This window comes from Lissotriton helveticus, chromosome 1_1, assembly GCF_964261635.1.
Source record: "Lissotriton helveticus chromosome 1_1, aLisHel1.1, whole genome shotgun sequence".
Classification (NCBI taxonomy): Eukaryota; Metazoa; Chordata; class Amphibia; order Caudata; family Salamandridae; genus Lissotriton; species Lissotriton helveticus.
Window position 1 is genome coordinate 1957052918 of NC_136057.1, and position 27080 is coordinate 1957079997.

At 40.8% G+C, this 27080-nt stretch overlaps 1 protein-coding gene across 2 annotated transcripts in view; it reads left to right on the forward strand.

Annotated features, from left to right (window-relative positions):
- The window catches only part of DENND1B (DENN domain containing 1B), a 1337878-nt gene that overhangs the window by 719537 nt on the left and 591261 nt on the right, over positions 1-27080 (forward strand). For both annotated transcript variants that reach the window (XM_078644012.1, XM_078644002.1), the window contains exon 7: positions 18529-18609. In XM_078644012.1, the coding sequence (XP_078500138.1) occupies positions 18529-18609 (81 nt within the window). The remainder of the gene's footprint in view (positions 1-18528; positions 18610-27080) is intronic.

Genomic DNA, 27080 nt, shown 5'->3' on the forward strand with positions numbered 1-27080 from the left:
ATTACGAATTTATTCTTCAGATTATATTTCTAACTATAAATATTTTTTTTTCCGTTTTTGTGGGGGGAGTCCCCCCACACCCACATCTACCCATTTATACGTTTTTCTATATTATCCTACGTGCAACTCTGGTGTTTTAAAAGTCGTGGTTCCATACTTCGTTGTTCCGTCGTTCGTGGTTCAGACCTCTTCGTTGTTCTCTCTTCGTTGTTCCAGTAAGCCGTTGTTCATTCATCGTGGTTAAGGATGTTTCCCGTTACTGTGCCTCTCTCAATCCATGGCTGGAACGCCTCTTTTGTAATTTGCACTGCTTGCTGAGGGTTTCACCATAATGGTGTATCCTTCCGTACACCGAATAGGACATTTTATTTACCTCTTAAATGCTTGTTATATTTTGCACAAATGCATCTTCGTCTTAAGTTTTTTTTTGTTTGTAAACCTTCTGACCCTGAAATTTAAATAAGAATGGACACAACCCGCACTCTTCAATCATTAATTTTAATAGTTTATTATCAAACGCTTTATCCATGTGGAGCAGCAGCATATCATATAATTCTGCACCCACCTCTCTTCTTCCACTGGATTTTATTACTTAAATCAACTAGTTCTTGGAGTCCAGCCACCCCAAAATAAATCTCAGTGTCATCAAAATCTTCTTTCAGATGTATACAAGTAAAGCCTAAAACAAGAAAAGGAGGCATGGTATAATATTTTATGAAGGTTTATCTTTCCCACAATTGACAAAGTATCCTCTTCCAAGAAAATTACTGTTGTTTTTTAGAACAAGGGATTTGTTATTTAGTCATACAACACATTCTGGTCTGCTCAAACAGCCACTCCAAGATGCTCGGCTGCTCTTGATCCATTCTCTCTCTGAAACATCTCTTTAACATCTCTTAAACATCTCTCTTAATTTCTGTAGCTTCAACTAACAGTACCCCATTTGAAGTATTGACTTCATAGCCACAGACTGTAGTGAAAAGTGCTATAGCATTCACTGTTTTCTCCAGATTGGACTGTGTTGGATTCAGGTACTGTAATACGTTGCCAGGATCAAGATAAATCTTGGATGCTTGAGGGCACTGCATCAGACCTAAGTTATCTGTCCTTACCGACATCAACAACAACTTGCAAAAAGAACATTTGATGGACAGAATGCGGAACAATGTCATACATTCACCCCAGTACAGAGATCTGGGCCTCAATCCACTGTTTTTTTGCTAACCATGCCATTCCAGTTTGGACCCAGCCATATGCAAATCATACTTGACCCTGCACCCAATGGGAACAGTCCAGCCCGAACTGCCAGGCCAAGTCCTCCCTGGACTGGAAACAAGCATCCTAGGACCGGTTTCGGGCTTTCCGCCCTCATCAGCCAGGATAGCTTGACTCCAGTGGCATGGAGAGCACGGGACCCACATCTGGGCATACCCGTCCCACTAGAGGTGACAATTGCAAAAAGAACATTTGATGGACAGAATGCAGAACAATGTCATACATTAACCCCAGCACAGAGATCTGGGCCTAAATCTATTGGTTTTTTGCTCACCATGCCATTCCAGTTTGAACCCAGCCATATGCAAATCAATCTTGACACTGCACCCAATGGAAACAGTCCAGCCCGAACTGCCGGACCAGGTCCTCCCTGGACTGGAAACAAGCATCCTAGGACCGGTTTCAGGCTTTCAGCCCTCATCAGCCAGGGTAGCTTGACTCCAGTTGCATTGAGAGCACAGGACCCGCGTCTGGGCATACCCGTCTCACTAGGGGTGACAATTGCAAAAAGAACATTTGATGGACAGAATGCAGAATAATGTCATACATTCACCCCAGTACAGAGATCTGGGCCTAAATCCATTGTTTCTTTTACGTAGCGCTTACCGACATCAAGACTGCCAAGGGTTATATAAGTATAGCAGATAGAAGAGGTGAATAATGGCAGTCTTGTCAAGTACCTCTGCCATTATCTATCTCTTCTGCGATTACCTTGGAGAACCACATATGCCTTTTCTTATAATCTGGCTATTGACCTGGTGAATAGAGCAAGTATACCAAAGTTCTCCATTACCATACATAAAATCTCCCAATTCACCAGATCAAATGCCTTCTCAACATTCAGAAAAATGGTGACCATAGGTCTACTTTTAGTTGTTCCCTTCTCCAGTGCTTATATTAGGTAGGGGTATCAGTCACATGTATTTGTCCTGGAATATACCCTCCTGGATCTTCTTAAATCAGATGTCCTATCACCCCTCCCAGATGACCAGCCAATGCTTTCATTAAGAGTTTATAATTACCATTGTGATAGCTCCCCTTCCTCTTCCAGGATAATATATCTATGTTCTATAAATGGTTTTGTATTACATTTAGTGCATGTGTGATAGTATTGGTCATGAAGATAGGATTGGATTCCTTTTGCCAGGTAGTCTCCAGCTTTCTGCAGTGTCTTGTCAATGTCTTTGGCATACCACAGGTTACGGCAGGATTTGTGTTTGGAATTGGACGTTGAGATTGCCTTTTCTTTCTAGTGCTGATTTGAAAGTGGTAGTTGTCTTATGTTGGGACAGAAGGGGATTGTTTAGCTGTTTGTCTGGGAAAGTCGCAGAGAAGGCTAACATTTTGCAGTCCCATAAGATGACTGGAGTGGGGGTTATGTTGCAGTTTTCAGATCATATTGGAGGAAGTTTTTTTTTATATAAATTGCAATGGACCTACTTTGAGGTCCATGTTGGGATAGAGATAGGTCAGTGGAAGTGATCAAGTATTCAGAGAAAATGGTAAAAGAAAAGGAGAATTGCTTTAGGGATGCTTCTGCTAGACTGATAATGCATTATTATGCCAATATTTTATAGTTTTAGTTCTGGGATATCCTGAAGAGTAGCCCTGTACTTTGGTGTATATTGTTGGGGGAGGTTGATTGGCAATGGAGTGAGGTTGTTTTTGTGGATCATGGCTAACCCTTCTCCCCAGCACGTTTGTCAGCCTGTACGATGATTAGTCCTGCTCTTTGTGTTCAAATATGGAGGCAAATAAGCATATCCGGTCTCTGTTACGGGTGTGAGATCAAGGTGTTAGTGATGAGGTCATACACATTTTGTGCATGTTTGTTCCGTGATCTAGTGATTATTACAACATTGCACTGACAGACCATAATTTCTAATTTTAGGGTGGTATGTTCTTGAATGAGACATGCATTCTCAAATAGTATATTTAAAATATTTATATTGAGAAAAACATGTTTCTAATAGCAACTCAAATCTCTTCCCAGATGCCACACCGGATCTGGATTTATTTGCCTATAAGGCCTCTGCATATTTTCAGTTGTTTTTTAAATCTTTTCCCAACTGTCTACAAGTCAGATAAAGGCTTTTCAAAAAGTATTATTGCCTGTCTTTGTGGTTAAACCTCTGCAGTTCCCTGTTCAGCTGCTATGGTTTCTCTGGTCTCCTTGGCTCCAGTTGACATTGCTTCTGTGCTGAGGCTGCCATCTGTTGCAGACTCCTAAGCAGACTTGAAAGCTAACCAATCCGCCACAGAAAGTCCCTTTACTGGCAAAAAACATGGTCCTATATTTAGAGGAAAAGACATTTCTTGGATTATGCCTGTTTATCAGGACTTAGAAATGATTGTTTCCAAAACCTTTTCAGGTTATCCTTGAATGGCCTAGTTTTCCTCATGATTGTGATGAGAACAGTGAAGCCTATATTCTGCAGAGAATCTTCTAATACATTCTTGTTAGCTGACACACAAAATGCCAGTGAACTGGACACTTACCTAGCAATGGAATTTCCTATTCCTGAGAGACTAGACTCCTCTCTTTTGGGGGAGAAGTTCTGATTTAGGATAGATGTAAATCACTGGCATTATAATAATGAGATTATTTAAGATGCTATGATATTGGACACTGGAGTTTTAATATTGGTATGCTCATGGCACAATGAGTGACACACAAATGTGTAGGCTAACACAAAAATATTTTTTATTTTAGTTTTATTAGCTAAGGCGAATACTCTTAATCTGAAATTGATGTGGGAATCACCTGCATCTGTGGTTATGTATACTTGCAATGTATTAATTCTTATCTCATTCTACGTCAGTGTGACCTAATTCAATCATTTTGTTAGTTATGATTTGACATTACACCAGCCTCTATCAGCCTCCTTTACCAGTTGTGCTTCATCTTCAATTGCAGTCAGTCTGCTTATGGACAGTGTGTATTTGAGATTTTAGCAACTATTTCCTGGAGGGTTATGTTTTTCATGAGCTGGGCGTTTCATTACCTTTTCAGAGGAATACACACCTTCTATTAAAATGAAGTCTATATTAATTAAACAATAAATATGTATAAAAGGTTTTCCTCTGATATGGTTCCTAAATTAGCTATCAAATGTAAACCATTAAACCAGATGCAATCTTGGTGCACCAAATACAACAGGCCCTGTCCAATGTCGTCGGACATTGAAAAGGGCAGGGATCCCGAAAGATTCTATTCCTCGCTATCTCCTTTGAAAGCCAGGAAGAAGACTGCACTCTACCGCTTTCTCATGACAGATATTGCAAAAGGCTGTTTCTTGCCCATTAATTATGATTCCTCCCCAAAGGGGCTTTCCATGACCAAAAAACACTGTGGCTTGTGGAACAGAAAGGTGGTAGCTTCCATCCTTTCAACTAGCCAATGTTCTTGATTAGCCATAGTGTTGCGCTATAAGGATATTGGGATCCACAGTCTGTCTTGCTTCACACATCTTTAAGGAGAGGTGAATTGCTTACCTAACCATTGATGTAAGTTAAACATGTAAGAAAAACATGTAGTAAACTGCAAGCGGAAGTCAGAGTATCCTGGGCTAACCTCAGGCTGTGAGACCAGCCCCGTGGCATTAACAGTGGTGCACACAGGAGGAGGAGTTTCTAATGGTGTCCATCAGTAACATATTTAAAGGGCATCATTTCAGTCGGACCGCCAGTGTCAGCCAACAAGTACATTTGCAACACACATCCTTACCACACTGACAGCTAACATCTCTGACAAGAATGGAGTTGATATCCCACTTGCTACAAGATTAAGACACTCAAACACCAACTGACCCCTAAATTATTAACAAGACAGCATCATTAGTGCCATGTCAATTGCTCATCTCTGATTGAATCCTTGCCTCCTCACATCTAGGGTCACAGCAGGGGGATCAGTACCTTTTCAAACACCTCCCTCACTGTGAGGTATCACTCAAGCATTCAGCGATGCAACCCACTCATGTGAGACTCGTGGGAATACATAACTTGCTCCTCGCAATGACAGATTGACTGACTGAGCGTGCAGGACACAGCTCCATGGCGTTTTTTCACAATATGTTGATTGTTAGTTTTATATACTCATTCACTACTGATGTAAATATAAATAGCATTCTGCTGTCTTATCCTACATCTTTTGTGTAGCGGACTTCTCTTCCTACACGTGTATGGGTGGCTGTGGCCCCACACATCGGTATTGTTTGTGACAATCTGTAAAACCAGTAAAGAAATGTTTTAAACAAATAAGTAGCCTCCTGCTATTGACTCAGTAAACCAGAAGGTTTATAATGTAAGTATGTAAGTCTGAAGAAGGAACATAATAGATTATTGATAATAGATGGATTACCCACACTGCACTGGGAGTTAAGAACTATTAATTACCCATGCATCCAAATTCTGATCCATCAGTGGGTGCTCATACTTGTGGTACATATGGGTAACAATTACTTGTTTTTCATGTTTTACAGTTTATTTTATAAACAATGTGTGGTGTTTTTTTCAACATTCGTTATGAACCGTATTCTTGAAAAATGTTAAAGTATGGATATGAGACTCAATTTCAAATAGTGGCTTCCTTCGGTTATAGTTTAGCTTAGCTTCCTTTTATGGATGTTGTTTAGGCCGAGTCGTTTTCAAGCTACAAATACTTAGACTAGCAACTGTAATTATACCCTGTTACTCAAAATCTCTGGTATTGCATTTTACGTGTCACATCAAGTTTATTTATACTAATTTTGTGTACATGATTCTACTGGACAACAATTAAGTTTGTAAAGTCACATTTCCTTTTCACTTTACAATTGGAATAGTATTTAGCGAAAACAGTTTTGTTCTTATCTTCAGGAAGGCTATGTTAGAGAAATATTATTATCGTTTATGAAATTCAGAATACATTTACATGTATCATTTCAATTTCTGGAAAATGCTTTTGTTGATTTGTGTGTGTTTTTATTCGAGCAATAGGCTTTATGTATGAATGAATGGCATTGCACTTGTGACTTTGTTCGTCTCTATGTGTTCGTTGTGAAAATTAAGATGGTCTAAGCTACAGTTGGTCTGCTTCGTATTCAAGAAAATTTAAGAATTTAATAAGGAGCCCACAAACTAGTAGGGTATCTATTCTTTACACAATCATTTATTTGATGTTATTCAAACATTTTCATCACACAAACGTTTATTTGCATCGTTCGAAGTTTTAGAATGTAAGCTAGTATTGTATCGATGCTCCGGAGCGAATAAAAAAGTAGTCGGATGTGTATTTATTTCATGAATGTTTGATTAGATTATGTAAGCATGAGCAAGAGAGTGCTAAACCGAAAGTATTTATTTTATACTTGACCATGTTCAATTGGTGCTTTTGAAAGCCTATAAACATCGTAATACATAAGTAACTCCAAGAAGGCAGATGAACATAAATATGATAACCTCCCCCCATGCATTGAATATGTCCATAATGCACTCGTTTGTCTGCTCTCACTGAACATGCCTATAAACCGCTCCATAGCCATACAAAATGTTTTACATTTTATAATGGATTGGTTATGTGCCATCCATTGTCCCGCATCTATTGTACTACCACGATAACACAATGCTGTCTATGGTATTCCAGTCTGGATTTGTGGTACCATGCCTACCAAATCTTCTCAAACTTGCAGGGCCCTCCTGACTTGTGTATGTCACTTCCTTCCATAAACCAATCAAGGTTTTTACTGAAAAGTTCCAATATTGGACACAGCCTGCTTTGACGAATATATACTACATCTTGTTTGGCAAGTGCCACATTCAGAAATAGATTACAGTTATCACATCATTTCCACATGTCTTCTTGTGCCTATCTTAACCAAATTAAGAGGGTTTTGCAGAGGACTGCCCACCACCTCTTGTAAACTCCTCGTTACTTAATACCAAAACCATTGGATTTGGGGGCATAGCCTAAATGTCTGATAGAGCCTGCTTCTTGTCAACATCCCCAAGTAATATTGAAGAATGGACGTAACAAAAGTCCTAAGCCGAGACCTAAAATTATATATTAGGCGTACAATTTGTTAAGAGTTAGAAGCCCAATACTTGTCCTAATGGCCACTTCACTAAGTTATAGCAAAGCCTTCTACCAATCATTCAAAAGCATGCATACTCACCAATGTATTGTTTGTAAAGTGCTTGCCACTCGCTCCATGCAGCCTAAAACCTACGACAGGTAGACTTTCTGTTACTATCAGCCCAAGACCAAATGAAGGTGCTGGCTTTCTCAAACCAGCCAAACCAGAGGATCCACAATACCTGAACTAAGAGACCACAAGTGCATTTTCGTTCTGGAGCAAATTTAGCTTTATAATTGTACAACAAAGCCATGTTCTGTTTGTATTTTGAAATCTTAAAGGTCACAGTACATATATCACAGAGAATAATTATACAGATTTCCACAAATCCCAAACCCAGAAAAAGGGGTCCTCCCAAGAATGTGGGGGATGTGAGACTGAAAAGAGGAAGCTACAACTACTATTTTGTATAATATTAAAACACAAACTCCATGGCCAAAGATCCTTGAAAGTAATAATCTGTGAGTAGGAGACTTATTGGGGTGGTGAAATGGTGGGTTCTAAGCATATCTGAGCTGTTGCTATCCTTCAAATTGATAAAAAAATAAGAGCACTAAGAAAAGATCTGGCATGCGAACAGAGTTCCCAACTGTCATGACACATGTAGAGGACCCTTTTTAAGTTTTTCGGGCTTGGTACTGAATTGTGGTCCTCAAGCTCCGGGATGCCAAATAGTCATCACGAAAAGAAAGAGAGAGACACAAAGGAGAGACAGGTGAGTAATCTGCAGACAGTGGTCTACAGAAAAAGAAGAAAGAAACCCATCAGCCCACCAGTTGGCAGAACTTCATCATCTGGGTTGTATCACATTATCCGCTTGATTCAACCTCAGTGTTTTAGTTGAGGTTTACTAGAACCGGAATGTGAAAGAGAGAGTTGTCAACCAGACAATGAGTGTTGTAAAGGGCTGAAAAGAGGGGTTAGTTGCAGTGCTCAAAAGATGTGTAAACAAAATTTATTGTGAATTAAAAATGCCTGTACTGATGTCTACAGAAATTTTATTTTAGGCGACCATCAAGACGGCATGTTTAAAAGCAGAGTGGATATAGTATGACAATATTACTATACATCAAAGATATTAATTGGTCGACATGTTTCAGCCCATCAGGGCTTTCGTCAGGACCTATGGTATACACTACTGCAACACTTACCACTGTTTGTGATAAAAGTGCAATGTGGAGACCTACCAGTGGTGTAGTCTGTTATTTCACAGCCTCTCCTATGTATCAGAAACACAAAAAAGAAAAAATATACACAGAGCAAAACAATTTATCAAAAGATTTTTTGACAATTTCATTAGATGGGTTACTTTTGCAGTGTTTACATAAATTCAATTCCACTTGGGAACAGATTTGTACTCACCCAACATTGTAGGGAGGACAAGCCTCACCTCACCTGGCACTCGCTCAGGAAAAGGAGGCCACGCACTGAGTAGACAAAAGATATAAACATGTCTACATCAGTTTGCAACATGGAAAAATGTACCTCAAAAAATGCACACAGGCAGGCAGAGACCCAGGTCCATGGCAGCATATGAGCTAAAACCCTCCAATATTCATATGTTGATTTTTATGTTGATTTTCATAGATTCCAGTAAGAATACATGGACCCCTAGAATGAATTGGGGACCTATTGTGGATTGCTGTCTCAGAGCATTGTTGACAGAAAATTAAAGATATTCCATGTAAGAGAATGTTAGAGCACACCTTCATTCCAATAGAGCTTTCAGCTGCAAATAGTATAATTTCTGTCAAAAATAAAAATAAATACGCTCATAGCGCAAAGGTAGGCATGTAGCTTGATTTTTGTCAGAATAGAAAAATGCTCGTAGCGCAGGGTTTCAGCGTCTAGATTGAGAAGGTAATGGCGCGCAGCTCCCACTCACCTCTCCGTCGTTGCCTCGGTCAAAGAACTGAGCCGAGGGGGAGGTGTTGGGACCGCGCATCGCTTCCGCCTAAAAATGCTTATAGCGGACCTGATAGAGAGCTTAAGACACCCGTATGCGCATTGGTTGTTGGTTGGTCGTATCAGCGCCTTCATGACGGGCTAGGTCCTGCTGTTCCGTGATGTGTGCGCTCCTCTGATTGGAGGAGTAGACCGGAACCGGAAATGATCCTCCGCGCCTCTACCTATTTGTTATCGCTGACGTGTCACGTTCACATGATTTATTGATGGCACGCCAATACATGGTTGACGTGGCAATTTCATCAAAAATCTTTTGTAAAGGTGGCAAAAACTGGTAGAGAAACTCAGGACAACTATATATTTATTTATTTGCTGATTGATACTCATACCGGCATCATCGCGCCAATACATGGTTAATGTGGAAATTTCATCAAAATGCCATGGCAAACCTGATAGAGAGATTCAGGGCAACCATATATTTATTTATTTGCTAATTGATACTCATACCGGCATCATCGTGTATACGCCATGCGCCGATGTTCCATAATGTGTAGGATCCTCTAATTGGGGGACACATACTGAACTGGAAAGAGACTCCGTCCCAGTCTATCTTGGCCAGCACATGGTGAAATAGACATGACTCACTGATAGCATATGATAATAATACAGACCAGCTATGAATTTAGTGTGCATTCACAGTAAAATTGATCAAGTTATGCCACTGTTCTGCTCGAATAGTTGTAATCGGAACGTTTGTGAGTTTTGTGGTGGTGACAGATTGATCGTAATTTGTGAATTCCTATCTAGTCAGCAGGTAGTTAGATCCACTGTGTCATGATAAACACGTAGCCATGATTTCAGAAACCGTAGCTATAGTTAGAAGGATAATGCATGAAATGGACCATACTTTAACCATATAGACTTCATTAGAGGTGAGTGAGGTATATAAACTCAATGGTCATATTGTGGCAGTATACTGTTTCTTTTCAGCAGGTAGCCAGTGGTATAGATTAACAAAAATCTGTTACAGCTGTAACCATGGTATAGCGTCATTGAGCCCCCCTATGTCGCACTTAAGTTTGAAGACCCATTTCTGCTCTTTTCTGAGCAGGAATTGAGAGATATCACTCACATGCAGTGGTATATAGGGTTGTTCCAATATCACCCACTTCAACTCATCTGCAGAGTGTTTCATGGTTAGAAAGTGGGTAGTCAAACGAGTTGCCTGTCTGTTGCATCGGATGGTGCTTTTGTGTTCCTGTATCCTCAGCTTTATTTTTCTGGTCGTCATCCCTATATAGCTAAGGGCACAAGGACATGTAATTTGGTAAATCACCCTTTCACTATTGCAGTTTGTGTGGTGTTTCAACTGCCAGGGTCGTGCCGTCCCTATATCGACAGATAATGTCTGAGGGCACACCGAACAACTTCCACAGGGATAATGGCCCTGTACGGGAGGGAGGTTCCATAGTCTCGGTGTAGTGTCTTGGCTTGTATTGGATGGTCTAGTGTGAACTAGTTCATCCTTCAGATTGGTACTCCTCTTGAAAGAGAACAGAGGCAAAGGGATGTTGTCTCCTGCACTGTTAAGGATGAGCCACTTTTGTCTGCTAATCTTTTGAATCTTGGTAGACAGAGTACAGAAAGTGGTCACACATGCTAGTCTATTCAAAGGAGGTTTTTCAATCGGAGGTGCAAGGAGTGCCTCCCTATGATTGTTTGATGCCCTTTTACACGAATCCTTGATCAGGGTGCTGGGATACAAGCGTTGTTTGAGTTTGGTGGACAGGTCTCTTGATTGATTTTGAAAATCTGATTTCTCTGAATAATTCCTCCGAACCCTGAGAAATTGTCCGAACGGGAGATTTTCTCGCAAGGAACGAGGATGATGACTATCAAACCTCAACAGAGAATTGCGTGACATTGGCTTGCGATATAACCGGCTTGACAGAAAACCTTCTCTAGGGACGATCAATAGGTCCAGGAAGGGGAGCTCTGTTTTGCTGTACTCCACAGTAAATCTTAGAAAAGGATTCTGATCATTCAGCCAAGTTTGGAAAATTAGGATTGACTCGCTGTCTCCACGCCATATCACCAGAATGTCATCTATGTACCTCTTCCACAACAACGTTTGATGGAGATATGGGTTGTTGTGGTTGAGGACATAGTGAGTCTCAAAGTGATGGACATACAGATTCGCCAGGCTCGGCGCAAATTTGCTGCCCATTGACGTTCCTGACGTCTGTAGATACAGAGAGTCCTCAAAGCCAAAAAAGTTCTCGGTCATCGCAATTCTGGCCAACTCCATAATGAAGTGGATTGGTGTTATACTGTCATGTGTGATGGTTTCTAGTAATGTCTGTATAGTTTGTAGGGTTTCCACATGGGGTATACAGGTGTATAGTGACTCTACGTCAAAGCTGACAAGATAATCCAGATTGGTATCAAACTCTGTCTCGGATAATAGACGTAAAACGTCTTTGGTATCTTGCAGGTAGGTCGGCATAGTTTTGACGAGAGGTGAAAGAAACACATCCACAAAAGAAGACAGTGGTTCCAGAAGAGAACCGATGCCTGAAATGATCGGGCGTCCCGGAGGTGGTCTTGCTGCCTTGTGAATTTTAGGCAACGTGTAGAAGTACGGAGTGACTGGATGTGGTGTAACAAGGAATTTCGCTTCTTGTGGTCATTGATAGCTTGGCGCTGCACACGTGATTGGCTCATCCTAATTATTTCGACTGCCAAAAGAGTGGCAGATGCCATTTTGGTGGAAATACAAATACAAATTTTGGAAGGCCAAATAAAAACCACATTAACAACTAAACGGTTTGAGAAACAACAGGAGGAATCCAATAAAGCTAATAAAGAGTATAAGGATCCAATTTTTTTCGCAAAAATTGACAAATTTAAGAAAGACTTAGCGAAATTCTCCCACGAAAGGATTTATCCTTACACTAGCGATGATTATACTCCCACAGATTCGAACAAACAGGGGAAACCCCATGGATCGAGTTATGCCACTTCCTCTGACTCTAATTCATCTGACTCGGATAGTAGTAATACATCCCAGTGGAGAGGGAGAGGTCGTAACAATCGCCCCAATCGAAGACGCAATGGGCAAGGGAATATGTACCAACAAGGTCCATGGTGGCCCACCGCTCCATGGGGCTATCCACAATTTCCGCCACCCATGCCACACTATGCTATGCAACCACAATACTACGAAAGCCAACCTTTTTTAGGACAGGGCCGTGGCTGGAACAGAGGGAGACGGAGAGGGCAGAACCAGGTCCAGTGGGCAGATGAGCAAGACGCTCCGGCAACTCGCAACAAACGAGGCCAGTAGACTCCATGTCAAACAACAGTGAGGACTTGGTGGTGAATCTGAGCACCCGCAGCCTGTCCCCACTAGAACACCAAGTACTCAACAAAGGTCTTGGGTTTGTACCCACTAATAGTGGTGATGCCTTTCAACTTCGCAGTGAAATGGAAAGATTTTTTCGTAGTGTGAGATTGCACTTCTTCTTTAAAGATAAAGAGAGAGATCCTACACGATCTACAATAGACACGAATACCGGTCTCAAGACCCAATCCCTTTTCATGCCTCTTTTGCAACAGGTGCCATCAAGAGTTGGTGCGTTTCAAACCGCAGTGCTACACGAAATGAAGGCACTTGACTTCTCCCGACACAACACTTTTCAGAATCTATCCAGACAGGAGAGACAAGCACTAGACACTCTATCTAAAGATAAAAACATCATGATCAAACCGGCCGATAAGGGGGGTGCGATCGTCATACAGGACATCACCACCTATCGAGCTGAGTGCTTGAGACAATTGGACAACACTCAATCTTACTCACTTCTGAGTATGGATCCCACCCGAGACTTGCAACTGAGATTAAGTCTCTAGTTGAAGAGGCAAGTGCGGAGGGCTGGATAACAGCACAAGAAGCGAAATTCCTTGTTACACCACATCCAGTCACTCCGTACTTCTACACGTTGCCTAAAATTCACAAGGCAGCAAGACCACCTCCGGGACGCCCGATCATTTCAGGCATCGGTTCTCTTCTGGAACCACTGTCTTCTTTTGTGGATGTGCTTCTTTCACCTCTCGTCAAAACTATGCCGACCTACCTGCAAGATACCAAAGACGTTTTACGTCTATTATCCGAGACAGAGTTTGATACCAATCTGGATTATCTTGTCAGCTTTGACGTAGAGTCACTATACACCTGTATACCCCAAGTGGAAACCCTACAAACTATACAGACATTACTAGAAACCACCACACATGACAGTGTTACACCAATCCACTTCATTATGGAGTTGGCCAGAATTGCGATGACCGAGAACTTTTTTGGCTTCGAGGACTCTCTGTATCTACAGACGTCAGGAACGTCAATGGGCAGCAAATTTGCGCCAAGCCTGGCGAATCTGTATGTCCATCACTTTGAGACTCACTATGTCCTCAACAACAACAACCCATATCTCCATCAAACGTTGTTGTGGAAGAGGTACATAGATGACATTCTGGTGATATGGCGTGGAGACAGCGAGTCAATCCTAATTTTCCAAACTTGGCTGAATGATCAGAATCCTTTTCTAAGATTTACTGTGGAGTACAGCAAAACAGAGCTCCCCTTCCTGGACCTATTGATCGTCCCTAGAGAAGGTTTTCTGTCAAGCCGGTTATATCGCAAGCCAATGTCACGCAATTATCTGTTGAGGTTTGATAGTCATCATCCTCGTTCCTTGCGAGAAAATCTCCCGTTAGGACAATTTCTCAGGGTTCGGAGGAATTGTTCAGAGAAATCAGATTTTCAAAATCAATCAAGAGACCTGTCCACCAAACTCAAACAACGCTTGTATCCCAGCACCCTGATCAAGGATTCGTGTAAAAGGGCATCAAACAATCATAGGGAGGCACTCCTTGCACCTCCGATTGAAAAACCTCCTTTGAATAGACTAGCATGTGTGACCACTTTCTGTACTCTGTCTACCAAGATTCAAAAGCTTATCAGACAAAAGTGGCGCATCCTGAACAGTGCAGGAGACAACATCCCTTTGCCTCTGTTCTCTTTCAAGAGGAGTACCAATCTGGAGGATGAACTAGTTCACACTAGACCATCCAATACAAGCCAAGACACTACACCGAGACTATGGAACCTCCCTCCCGTACAGGGCCATTATCCCTGTGGAAGTTGTTCGGTGTGCCCTCAGACGCAGAAGACATTATCTGTCGATATAGGGACGGCACGCCCCTGGCAGTTGAAACACCACACAAACTGCAATAGTGAAAGGGTGATTTACCAAATTACATGTCCTTGTGCCCTTCGCTATATAGGGATGACGACCAGAAAAATAAAGCTGAGGATACAGGAACACAAAAGCACCATCCGATGCAACAGACAGGCAACTCGTTTGACTACCCACTTTCTAACCATGAAACACTCTGCAGATGAGTTGAAGTGGGTGATATTGGAACAACCCTATATACCACCGCATGTGAGTGATATCTCTCAATTCCTGCTCAGAAAAGAGCAGAAATGGGTCTTCAAACTTAAGTGCGACATAGGGGGGCTCAATGACGCTATACCATGGTTACAGCTGTAACAGATTTTTGTTAATCTATACCACTGGCTACCTGCTGAAAAGAAACAGTATACTGCCACAATATGACCATTGAGTTTATATACCTCACTCACCTCTAATGAAGTCTATATGGTTAAAGTATGGTCCATTTCATGCATTATCTTTCTAACTATAGCTACGGTTTCTGAAATCATGGCTACGTGTTTATCATGACACAGTGGATCTAACTACCTGCTGACTAGATAGGAATTCACAAATTACGATCAATCTGTCACCACCACAAAACTCACAAACGTTCTGATTACAACTATTCGAGCAGAACAGTGGCATAACTTGATCAATTTTACTGTGAATGCACATTAAATTCATAGCTGGTCTGTATTATTATATGCTATCAGTGAGTCATGTCTATTTCACCATGTGCTGGCCAAGATAGACTGGGACGGAGTCTCTTTCCAGTTCAGTACGTGTCCCCCAATTAGAGGATCCTACACATTATGGAACATCGGCGCATGGCGTATACACGATGATGCCGGTATGAGTATCAATTAGCAAATAGATAAATATATGGTTGCCCTGAATCTCTCTATCAGGTTTGCCATGGCATTTTGATGAAATTTCCACATTAACCATGTATTGGCGCGATGATGCCGGTATGAGTATCAATCAGCAAATAAATAAATATATAGTTGTCCTGAGTTTCTCTACCAGTTTTTGCCACCTTTACAAAAGATTTTTGATGAAATTGCCACGTCAACCATGTATTGGCGTGCCATCAATAAATCATGTGAACGTGACACGTCAGCGATAACAAATAGGTAGAGGCGCGGAGGTTCATTTCCGGTTCCGGTCTACTCCCTACAATCAGAGGAGCGCACACATCACGGAACAGCAGGACCTAGCCCGTCATGAAGGCGCTGATACGACCAACCAACAACCAATGCGCATACGGGTGTCTTAAGCTCTCTATCAGGTCCGCTATAAGCATTTTTAGGCGGAAGCGATGCGCGGTCCCAACACCTCCCCCTCGGCTCAGTTCTTTGACCGAGGCAACGACGGAGAGGTGAGTGGGAGCTGCGCGCCGTTACCTTCTCAATCTAGACGCTGAAACCCTGCGCTACGAGCATTTTTCTATTCTGACAAAAATCAAGCTACATGCCTACCTTTGCGCTATGAGCGTATTTATTTTTATTTTTGACAGAAATTATACTATTTGCAGCTGAAAGCTCTATTGGAATGAAGGTGTTATCTAATATTCTCTTACATGGAATATCTTTAATTTTCTGTCAACAATGCTCTGAGACAGATTTCTAAGACAGCAATCCACAATAGGTCCCCAATTCATTCTAGGGGTCCATGTATTCTTACTGGAATCTATGAAAATCAACATAAAAATCAACATATGAATATTGGAGGGTTTTAGCTCATATGCTGCCATGGACCTGGGTCTCTGCCTGCCTGTGTGCATTTTTTGAGGTACATTTTTCCATGTTGCAAACTGATGTAGACATGTTTATATCTTTTGTCTACTCAGTGCGTGGCCTCCTTTTCCTGAGCGAGTGCCAGGTGAGGTGAGGCTTGTCCTCCCTACAATGTTGGGTGAGTACAAATCTGTTCCCAAGTGGAATTGAATTTATGTAAACACTGCAAAAGTAACACATCTAATGAAATTGTCAAAAAATCTTTTGATAAATTGTTTTGCTCTGTGTATATTTTTTCTTTTTTGTGTTTCTGATACATAGGAGAGGCTGTGAAATAACAGACTACACCACTGGTAGGTCTCCACATTGTACTTTTATCACAAACAGTGGTAAGTGTTGCAGTAGTGTATACCATAGGTCCTGACGAAAGCCCTGATGGGCTGAAACATGTCGACCAATTAATATCTTTGATGTATAGTAATATTGTCATACTATATCCACTCTGCTTTTAAACATGCCGTCTTGATGGTCGCCTAAAATAAAATTTCTGTAGACATCAGTACAGGCATTTTTAATTCACAATACATTTTGTTTACACATCTTTTGAGCACTGCAACTAACCCCTCTTTTCAGCCCTTTTACAACACTCATTGTCTGGTTGACAACTCTCTCTTTCACATTCCGGTTCTAGTTAACCTCAACTAAAACACTGAGGTTGAATCAAGCGGATAATGTGATACAACTCAGATGATGAAGTTCTGCCAACTGGTGGGCTGATGGGTTTCTTTCTTCTTTTTCTGTAGACCACTGTCTGCAGATTACTCACCTGTCTCTCCTTTGTGTCTCTCTCTTTCTTTTCGTGATGACTATTTGGCATCCCGGAGCTTGAGGACCACAATTCGGTACCAAGCCCGAAAAACTTAAAAAGACCCTTGTTACCTCTTGTGTATTTTTATATTGTTCAGTTGGGGGACAAGGTACAAGCAGGTCTAGAAATATTAATCAATTCCCCTAGGACCCTCACCTCCAATTGTAGTTTTTTGTTACATGTAGAGGACCTCCAACCCAGTGCATCACAGTGAGCACTCCCAAAAATGCCAGGATTTTAGGATCTCTGCCTGCTTGACTATGCCTATCGTGAGAAATAAAGTATTACTAATGGTTTCTAAATGTGAACGAAAAAACTCTGAAGGAGCAAAAAGACATAGAGCACCTGCCAAACAAAGCAAATCTCTACATCAAGGATTGAAAAGATGACTAAGCGGCCTCCTACACAACTTCATGCCTAAAACTCAGAGGCCATCCTAGAGAAAGAGGACTTCTGTGTTTAGGGTTGATTGTTTATTTCGTCATGGCGAAGGCTACCTCATAATGTAAGGATATGAAGAAAGAAGAGGGGTGAAGTGCTGATATACATTTATATCTGTATAAAAACATACAAACGAATGTTTGACTGGTTGATAATCCTGCCTTAGCTCCCTACAAAGTCTTGAAGCTTGTGACGATTATCAGTCTCCCATCCCTCCCATGGACACATCTTATCATAATTGAGGAGCATCCAGTATATAATTTGTCTTTTCTGAACAGAAAAGACAAATACATAAACACTCGTTTTCAGATCAAGCTAATCTTGTGTTATGCACACAGGGGCTCATTGCAAATATACAAAGTTGAGCTTAGTGCTTGACCACTGCCTTGGCCGCCTCACAAATTCTATGTATTAGTACAGCATGAAGACTGCTGCTTCCATCACCACCTTTAGAGTAACATTGGCTTGCATTACCTCCAGCAGCAATGCCTACCTCAACATTCATTGAGTGGTTGTCTTGTCGGTTCACCAGTTAATTATCATTGGTGGCAGGAAAAGAATATTATTTGTATAAATACATACATGTATGTGTTAATCTTTTTTCTGTCCCTTAGTGCAGTAACACACCTTCTTCACTAACATGTAAGAAGTGGTCAACATTCAAAAGCAAAAATAAAGAGCCAGCAATAATGTTTGCAAATCAAGATGTCACATAAAGATTACATGGATAATGGTGATTAAAATGATTTTAGTTTGATCCTTAATATTGGTAGGTTTTAGAGCATACTAAAGTTAACAGCATAGTCATCAAATGTAAACAGGCGAGATGATAATAATGCAACCATAATCATACTAGCTATGCGTAATTTTATTTGTTTAATCATTTAAAAAAACTATTTATTTTCTTGCAGGAAAATGACTTGAATGATATGTTAAGATCACTGTACAATCACCCTGTGCCAAAAGCCAACACTCCTGTAAATTTAAGCGTGGTATGTATTTTGACCATTTACTTTCAAAATATTCCAGTAATACATGTTACACAAAAGTATCTCTATAAATGTACGAATAATGTATTTATTAAGACAGAAATTGCTTAAACAGCACTTTTTTTTAAGTTCAAAACGTTTTATTAGATTTTAAGGCAGTAAATAAATAGTAAAACATAATAAAAAGTGATACAGGTGATGAGTATCGATAAAGAGTAATATAACAATGGGGATCAGGTTACAAAAAATTCATCAGATAAGTTGCATGTAATTATTGTAAAAAACAAAGAAGTAGTGATCTGAATAATAAAAAGCATCAACAGTATCACTATGCAATAGAAAAAAAAGGAGAAATAGCAAGAGAAAGGAGAAAAAGGAGAAAGAAAAGATAAAGGAAAAGAGGAAGAAAGCGGGGAAGGAAGAGAGAGTGAAGAGAAGATAGAGAAACGAACTCCTCCTGTGGGGCTCTACAAACAAACACACAAGACACACTCAATCAGGTGACACCAAGGGATATTGAGCAACCAAACCTTTCGAGGCTAAATCCATATATGCATCCAAAGCTCTCCAAACACCGCTAGAAATCGAAGGAGAGAGATGGGCCTCATCAACCGAGGTGTGTGCACTTCTCAAAAAAGAAACCCATGCCCACCAGGTATGGTATGAGACTGAGGAAAAAGACTTCCATTCCATAAGAATCACTTTGACAGCAACAGTTAATAGAAGATCTAGTAATTGTAAATCTAAGGAATCTAGAGGCAACGGGATTGGAGAGGCCAAAGGACCCAGCATAATCATGGGAAAGGAGAGCTGGAATTGAACGTCAAGAGAACATTCAAAAAACATATGTGGAAAATTACCAGCCGTTAAGCCACAACTCCAACAGAGGTCATTCTCCTTCAGAGACAGGGAATGCAAGCGAACTGGAGTCCAATGAAGGAGATTGATAGAAAAGAACTTAGACTGAATTAAAGAAGGGGCAATTTTATCACACAGAGACAACTTCCCAATTAACTGCCAGGAGTCTGGTGAAATATGTTGTGTAAGATCATGAGCAAAATGACACAACCATTTTTGTTGGGTAACAGTATGCTGGACAGAAGTGTCGGAAGAGAGAAATTTATAAATTTTAGAAGCTACATGACCAGTTCTAAGCCAAAAGTGAAATAGGGTAACAGTAGGAGAATTGGGAACTAATCGTAATTTAGCAAGAGCAACTTTAATTTTTAGAAGTGTGTAAAAGTCTAAGTTAGTGAGAGAAAATTGTTGAGCTAAGGAGGAGAAGGGTAACGGATCATTATTTGAGTCATAAAGATGTCGCACAAGCGAAATCCCTTTAGTAGCCCAATAAGACATCAACTTGTGATCAATAACAATTTTAATCTTAGAATAACGCCAGATTGAGGACCATCGTGATTTGTAAAGAGGAATAGCGACTCTCTTATCTACCAGCCGGACTGCAGCAATGGTATCTAAGATAATCGAACGAGAAAACGGAATAGATAAAGTAGAAGTGGTTAAAAACGAAGAAGGTGGCAAAGGGGCAGAGAGCTCCTGTTCAATTAACATCCAGGAAGGCATATGAGCAGGAAACAAAGAAAACCAAAGCGCTCCTTGAGAAGCTAAAAAAGCAGCTTGGTATTTCTCCCAATCAGGAAAATTACAACCCCCCATATCGTAAGGCTTTCTCAAAAACTTGTAAGCAATTCGAGCTCTCTTGTCATTCCAGAGAAATTTGGAGGTAATGACATCCATCTCATGAAAAAAAGAAGAGGATAATTTCACCGGGAGCATAGATGATACAAAATTAATGATAGGTGTTATCATCATTTTCAAAGTTTGTAGCCGACCCCACCACGAAATATGTTTCAGAGACCAGGTGTCTAAAAGACGACGTACTTTGGTTATAGTCTGGGCTTCATTATACGCTACAGTATCTATCATAAAGGGTGCCACAAAACCAAATCCCTAAATATTTAAGCTGTTTAGATTGCCACTTAAAACCTGCAGAACCCATATGCGCTGGGAAACAATAAGCATTCAAGGGGAACATCTCTGTTTTGTCTCTATTAAGGGTATAACCAGAAACCTTAGAAAAGAGAGAGATGGTATCAGTAATGGCGGGAATGGCCAATATTATATCTTCAGAGAAGATAAGAACATCGTCCGCATAAGCAGCTGTCTTTATACAATGGGAACCGAATTTAAAACCTTTAATGTCTGGGTGGAGATCAATCAATTGGAGGAGCGGGTCGATAGACAGTAAAAACAAAAGCGGGGATAAAGGACAGCCTTGTCTGGTGCCTTGGCAACGGTTAAAAAAAGACGACGTAGCCCCATTTACTCTAATGTTGGCTCTAGGTTGAGCATAAAGGGACATAACCATATGAACAAAAGAATCCCCAAGGTTATGCGCAAGTAGAACAGCTCGTAGAAAAGGCCAAGAAACCTTGTCAAAGGCCTTTTCGGCATCAAGGGCCAAAGCTGCAGCCGGAAGAGTAGAACGTTTAGCCGAACCCAGAATATGGCAAAAGGTACGAAAGTTGTCCCTGGCAAGTCTACCCTTGACAAACCCCGTCTGAGATGGATGGACAAGCTTAGGGATATAAGACTCCAAGCGTCTGGCCAAAATCTTGGCAAAAATCTTTGCCTCCATATTAAGAAGGGAAATAGGACGGAAATTCTTGGGATCAGAATGATCCTTACCCTCTTTTGGAATCACCACAATAGTGGCGTCAGCTGCCGAACCCGAAACCGACCCCCCTTGAATAAAGGCCTCAAAAACTGACTTAAGGCGAGGAACAACAGAAGGAAGAAAGGTCTTATAAAACACAATGGGGAAACCGTCAGGACCGGGAGCTTTCCCAGACCGGGTAGCTTTAATTGCAGCAATAATTTCTTCAGAAGTAATCGAGCCACCCAATTTGCTACTAACCTCCACCGAGACAGATTGTATAGGAATTGTCTTCAAATATTCTTGACATTGGGAAAAAGATGTCTGATTAGTGGGAGTATAGAGCTTACTGTAAAAATCTCGGAATACATCGTGAATCTCTGTGGTTTGAATTTTTTTGATACCAGAGCTATCATTGATAAAGGAGATCTGAGATGATTGAAAAGAAGATTCCTGAAACTTCAACATAGCCGCCAAAATTTTACCTGCTTGGTTTTTAAAAAGTAGGCGTTTGGATTTCTGAGCTTGTACCCCTATATGAGCTCTTTTGGTAACAATAGTGTTGTAGGAATACTTCAAATTCTTAATGGTCTGTAAGCATTTGTTGTCCTTAGAATTGCGATAAAGAGATTCTTGCTTTTTGATTTCATCCGCTAAATCAGCAAGTTCCTTTTTGATGGCAGCATTTCTGCTCGCCATACGCTTAATAATGTGACCACGAAGAGTGCATTCAAAAGCATCCCACAAGACTATTGGAGAAGAAACGGCGCCGTCATTATCAGTGAAAAAAGTATCAATTACTTTGGAAATGGCCAAAATTTGAGACTCTTTATGCAAAAGCTCAGTATTTAATTTCCAAGAGCGAGGACGCAATTTAGAAGCAAAGGACAGAAGAGTAAAGGAAACAGCCGCGTGATCAGAGACAAGAATAGGATGAATGTACGGGGAAGAGGAAGACTGCACAAGAGACGAATGGACCAAAAGATAGTCAATACGAGAGAAACTAGAATGGGGAGAGGAAAAAAAGGAAAAGTCACTACCTGTAGGATTATGAAGACGCCAAATATCTTGGAGATGAGTCAAGGAACACATATTCGTCATTTGCTTATGAGCTTTAGGGGGACGGAAGTTAAATGAAGAACTTCTATCTAACAGGGGATCCATTGGTAAATTAAAATCTCCACCCACAATTAGATTACCCTTATGCGGTGTATCAGCTAATGTTTTAGTAATTGCTCTCCAAAATGAGGGGTCATCAATGTTTGGAGTATAGATATTCATAACATAAAGATCATCCGTACCATCAGAAAACTTGGATAGTAACCATCTGCCCTCAGAATCATGTTCAGTAGAGATCACGGATAGACCAGAATTCTTAGAAATTAACGTTATCACACCATTCTTTTTGCCCAAGGCCTCCGAGCAAGCAACGTCAAGAACCCAATCCTTCTTCAAAAACAAGGCCTCTTTGGAGGATACTTTCGTTTCTTGTAAGAGTATCAAATCTGAAGATAAGGATTTACAGTAATCTAGAATTTTTGATCTTTTCACCGGATGATTCAATCCTCTAACATTAAGGGACAACACATTCAAGCCCGGCATATTCCTACCAGAAAAGATAAATCATAATACGTAGATAACAAAAAAGAGAAATGAACGACAAGAGAAGACCACCAACGCCGTATTCCAAACAACACATAAGGAAAACCCCAACAAGAAATTTGTGAAGAGAAGAAAGAAGAGAAAAAGGAGAAAAGTGAAAGAAGTATTTGAAAAGAGAAAGAAAAGCATAGAGGAAAAGAAAAAAAGAGACTCGCTAGGGTAGGTCCATAAGGGACCAAACTCATACCAGGGGGAACATGGGAAGGGAATACATAGGACCGTCAGGAAGATCAGTCGATTAAAATTGTAGATCCCAGACTGAAGAAAAGGAAGAAACAAGCAAGGCATCCAAAAGCGAGAAAAAGTAGGCCTAAAAATAGAATATAAGCCAGGCGAAGAAGAACTACAAGAAACAGGTATAGAATAAACGAGCCTGGTCAATGACCGAATAAAGGCAAGAAAATACAATATAAGGCATATCAAAGAACAAGCTGATAAATAGAAGTTAAAATTAACTAGAAGAAACTTATCTAAGAGTCAAATAAACCAATGGAGATAAATACAAAATCCATACAAAGAACAGAGAAGTAAGCATGAAATGCATAAAGTGTTGAGAACCACAAGCTAGTAAATATAAAAATGGAGGGGATGGAGTACATGGTAAACGATGCTAGCAATAATTGTGAAAATTGCAATAAGCGGCTAATATATTAACAGGCAATAACATATATGAGCAAAAATAAAATCTGCAACTTGAAGAAAAAAAAACAATATGGAAATAGAAACAGAACATAACCAATTGACAGGAAGAAATCACTAAGAAAGGAGCCATAAAGTAGTATCAATATAACCAAATATAAAAGAGGCAAACGAAAGGAGTGAGCACAAAGAGATAAATCTGACAAGAGTGGCACGATCAGCTGACAAAAACAAACAAAGAAGCATACACCATAAAAGGAAGAAACAAATATCGGAGAATATGAGAGGCAGAAACAAGGAGCCAGAGACCACCAACAACAAAGAAGGTTACCAAAAAAGACGAAATAAAACGTACAAACAGCGGATACGTCAAACAAATAACATAAGTTGTTCCAAAAGAGGAAACCATGCGGATAATAACAAGCACGAGTCAACATGACAGCTGACAAGTTACGGGCAACGCAGCTGGAAAACGAATATCGAATCGACGAACAACATATGAAGTGAAAAAACAGCGACACATGTCAAACACCAAGACGCATTAAACCACGTGAGGCAATAAAGACAGAAAGTTAAGACCCAGAGGGCCAGGAGCTGGAGAAGAATCCATCTGTATCGGAGAATATGAGAGGCAGAAACAAGGAACCAGGAACCACCAACATCAAGGAAGGTTACCAAAAAAGACGAAATAAATCGTACAAACAGCGGATACGTCAAACATCAAGAACATAAGTTGTTCCAAAAGAGGAAACCAGGCGGATAAATAACAGGAACGAGTCAACATGACAGCTGACAAGTTACGGACAAATCAGCTGGAAAACGAATATCAATCAACGACCAACATATGAAGCGAAAAAACAGCAACACATGTCAAACACCAAGACGCACTAAACCACGTGAGTCAACAAAGACAGAAATTCAAGACCCAGAGGGCCCAGGAGTTGGAGAAGAATCCATCTGTGCTTCAGATTGGTTATTCAGGAAAAAGGAAAGGTCAGCAGGTTCATCAAAAATCCAGTAACGTCCCTTGAAAGTTATGCGAAACTTGGAAGGACCAGCAAAGGAAAAGGGGATATTCATGTCTAACAGACGTTTTCGCAAATTGAGAAATCCTTTCCTTCGAATGACAGTGTCTCTGGCAAAATCCTGGGAGATAGCAATCCGAGGACCTTCCCAGGACACCGACTTAACTTTCCTCATGTGAGCCAAAATCTGTTCCGAATGCTGATGACGCAACGGTTTAAAGATGACTACCCTCGGATAGGTGGAGGATTTGGGTTTGAACGTAGGTACTCGATGAGCTCTCTCAATTTCAAAATCTCTCTGAAAGGAGATTTGTAGGGTAGAAGGAAGCCACTTGGATAGGAAGTCAATCATTGAGGAGGCTGACTTCTCTGCATCTTCAGGAAGACCAAGAATACGCAGGTTACTCCTCCGATTACGGTCCTCCTGCTCGGTAAGGTCTCTGCGCAAAGCCACCATCGAACGTTCCATCTGTTGAAGAGATTTCGAGTGTTGATGTGTAGTATCCTCCATCCCACTGATACGGGATTCAGCATTCGTAACCCTGACAGATAAGGCTTTAAAGTCATTTCTGATAGCAGCCACCTCCACTTGCAATAGGTCGGTATTAGTCTTAGTAGACTGCGCAATATCATGAACAACATTTAAGCGTGCCAAAATAGCCTCCAAAGTGGTGTTAGTATCTTTCTGAGAAGACTCAGGAATGGGGGACTGTTGTTTAGATCTTTTTAAAGTCCCTTTAGAGTCTTTAGCAGTGGGAGAAGGCCCCATGGTGTCCGCCATATGAGCAAAGCACAATAGACCGTTCCAAAGATTTACCACAATAAATATGTGACGTGAGATAAATAGTAAGGAGCAAAAAAATGCCAAAAAAAGAAAAGAATACCTCACCAAATGCCACTGATATTAAGCTCCTGAAGCTCAAAGTAAGCCCATGACGTCAGCTCACAAAATGGCGAACAGGAGCAAGTGAGGGGAAAGAAGAAGCCATGAAAACACCCCCAGAGCGCGGAAAAAACACCTTTTCCGAATATCAAGTAACCTAGAAATCAGGTAACTCAGCACAAATCCTCAGGTGAAGCAAGGCATTCCCATGAGCGAGGAGAGGGAGGTGAACACTGGTAGTCGGAGAGCAACATAAGGCAGTAAACACATATTGCGCCTGTAAGCAGGAACAGGACTCCAGAGGACCACCATATAAAAATAACAATTGTCACCTCAGGTCATCCTGTCGTACTCGCTGCGCTCTAGAACAGTGCTCCGGTGTCAAAGAAATGAGCGACGCCACCGCAAAAACAAAATGGCGGCCGCTCACAGAAATGCCGGTACCGAGGTTCCAGACAAGAAGGACAGTTCCTGTCGTCGTCCGCTGTTGCAGCTTAAAGGAAAACACTCACGGCACCTTCCGACACCTCATACTGGGTTTGTGAAAGAAACAGCCTTGAGCGGGATCCTCAAATCGTCCCGACAGCCGTTGTCTCCCTGGAGCTCAAGCGCGACCCGCCATTTCGTAGCGGCACGCAAGCCACGCCCCCCCCTGCCTAAACAGCACTTGATCTTTCTATTTGCATTTTGTGATTTTTGTAGTAATTCTCCACGGCATTGGTTGAGCCAACTAAATCTGCTATCATCTATGCCCCCCTTCTCCGTTGCCTTCTCTATTGGTGTCCCGCTTCTAAAACAAATGTAATGTTTTGTCTTTGATAGGATATTCAATATTCAGTTGACACAAGCAAAAGTTTCTTACATCAAATGCCTCAAGGGTACTAGTGCCTAAGTGACTAATTCGCTATTATTTGTTGCTGATAAAATGTATTCCTACAGACATGTTAGTACATATATGTAGGGTACTGGGATCTCATCACGGTACCCAGCGATAGGAAATGGTACCACCAATTCAAGGTGGGCACCCTCCCCATTAACTCATTTACTGGTAAATGGGGTTCACGTACTCGTAATAAATGCCCATTTTGCCCGTCTCAGTTAGAAACGATTGCCCACATACTACTTGTTTGTCCGGTCTATACAAAATTGAGGCGCATATGGCTGAAGCCTATCTGTATGATGATGGGGATCGATTCTGGCACTGAAGCATTAAGGATATTAAAAACAGATAGAAAGGAACCCACTGTAATTGCGGTTGCGAAATTTTTACATGGAATGTGGATGACCCGTGCCTATAGGTTGAGTATCCTATAATTCCCAGTAGAAATACTAGGTTTTTAATAGAAATTATATTTTTTAACTGGTTTTATTGCAAAGTCTGGTTTCTACAGTATTAACGCCTGAGATTTTGGTACTTTTATTGTGTTTTAGATTAATTTATTGTATTGTATGGTGGAGTATCTGTGGACTTATTACATAATGTATTTTTCTACCATAATGTGATTGTAATGCTATGTTATTATTGATTTAAATATAAATGTCTTTTATGATCATGTATCGAAATAAAAACTTTCTTGACTTGACTTGACAT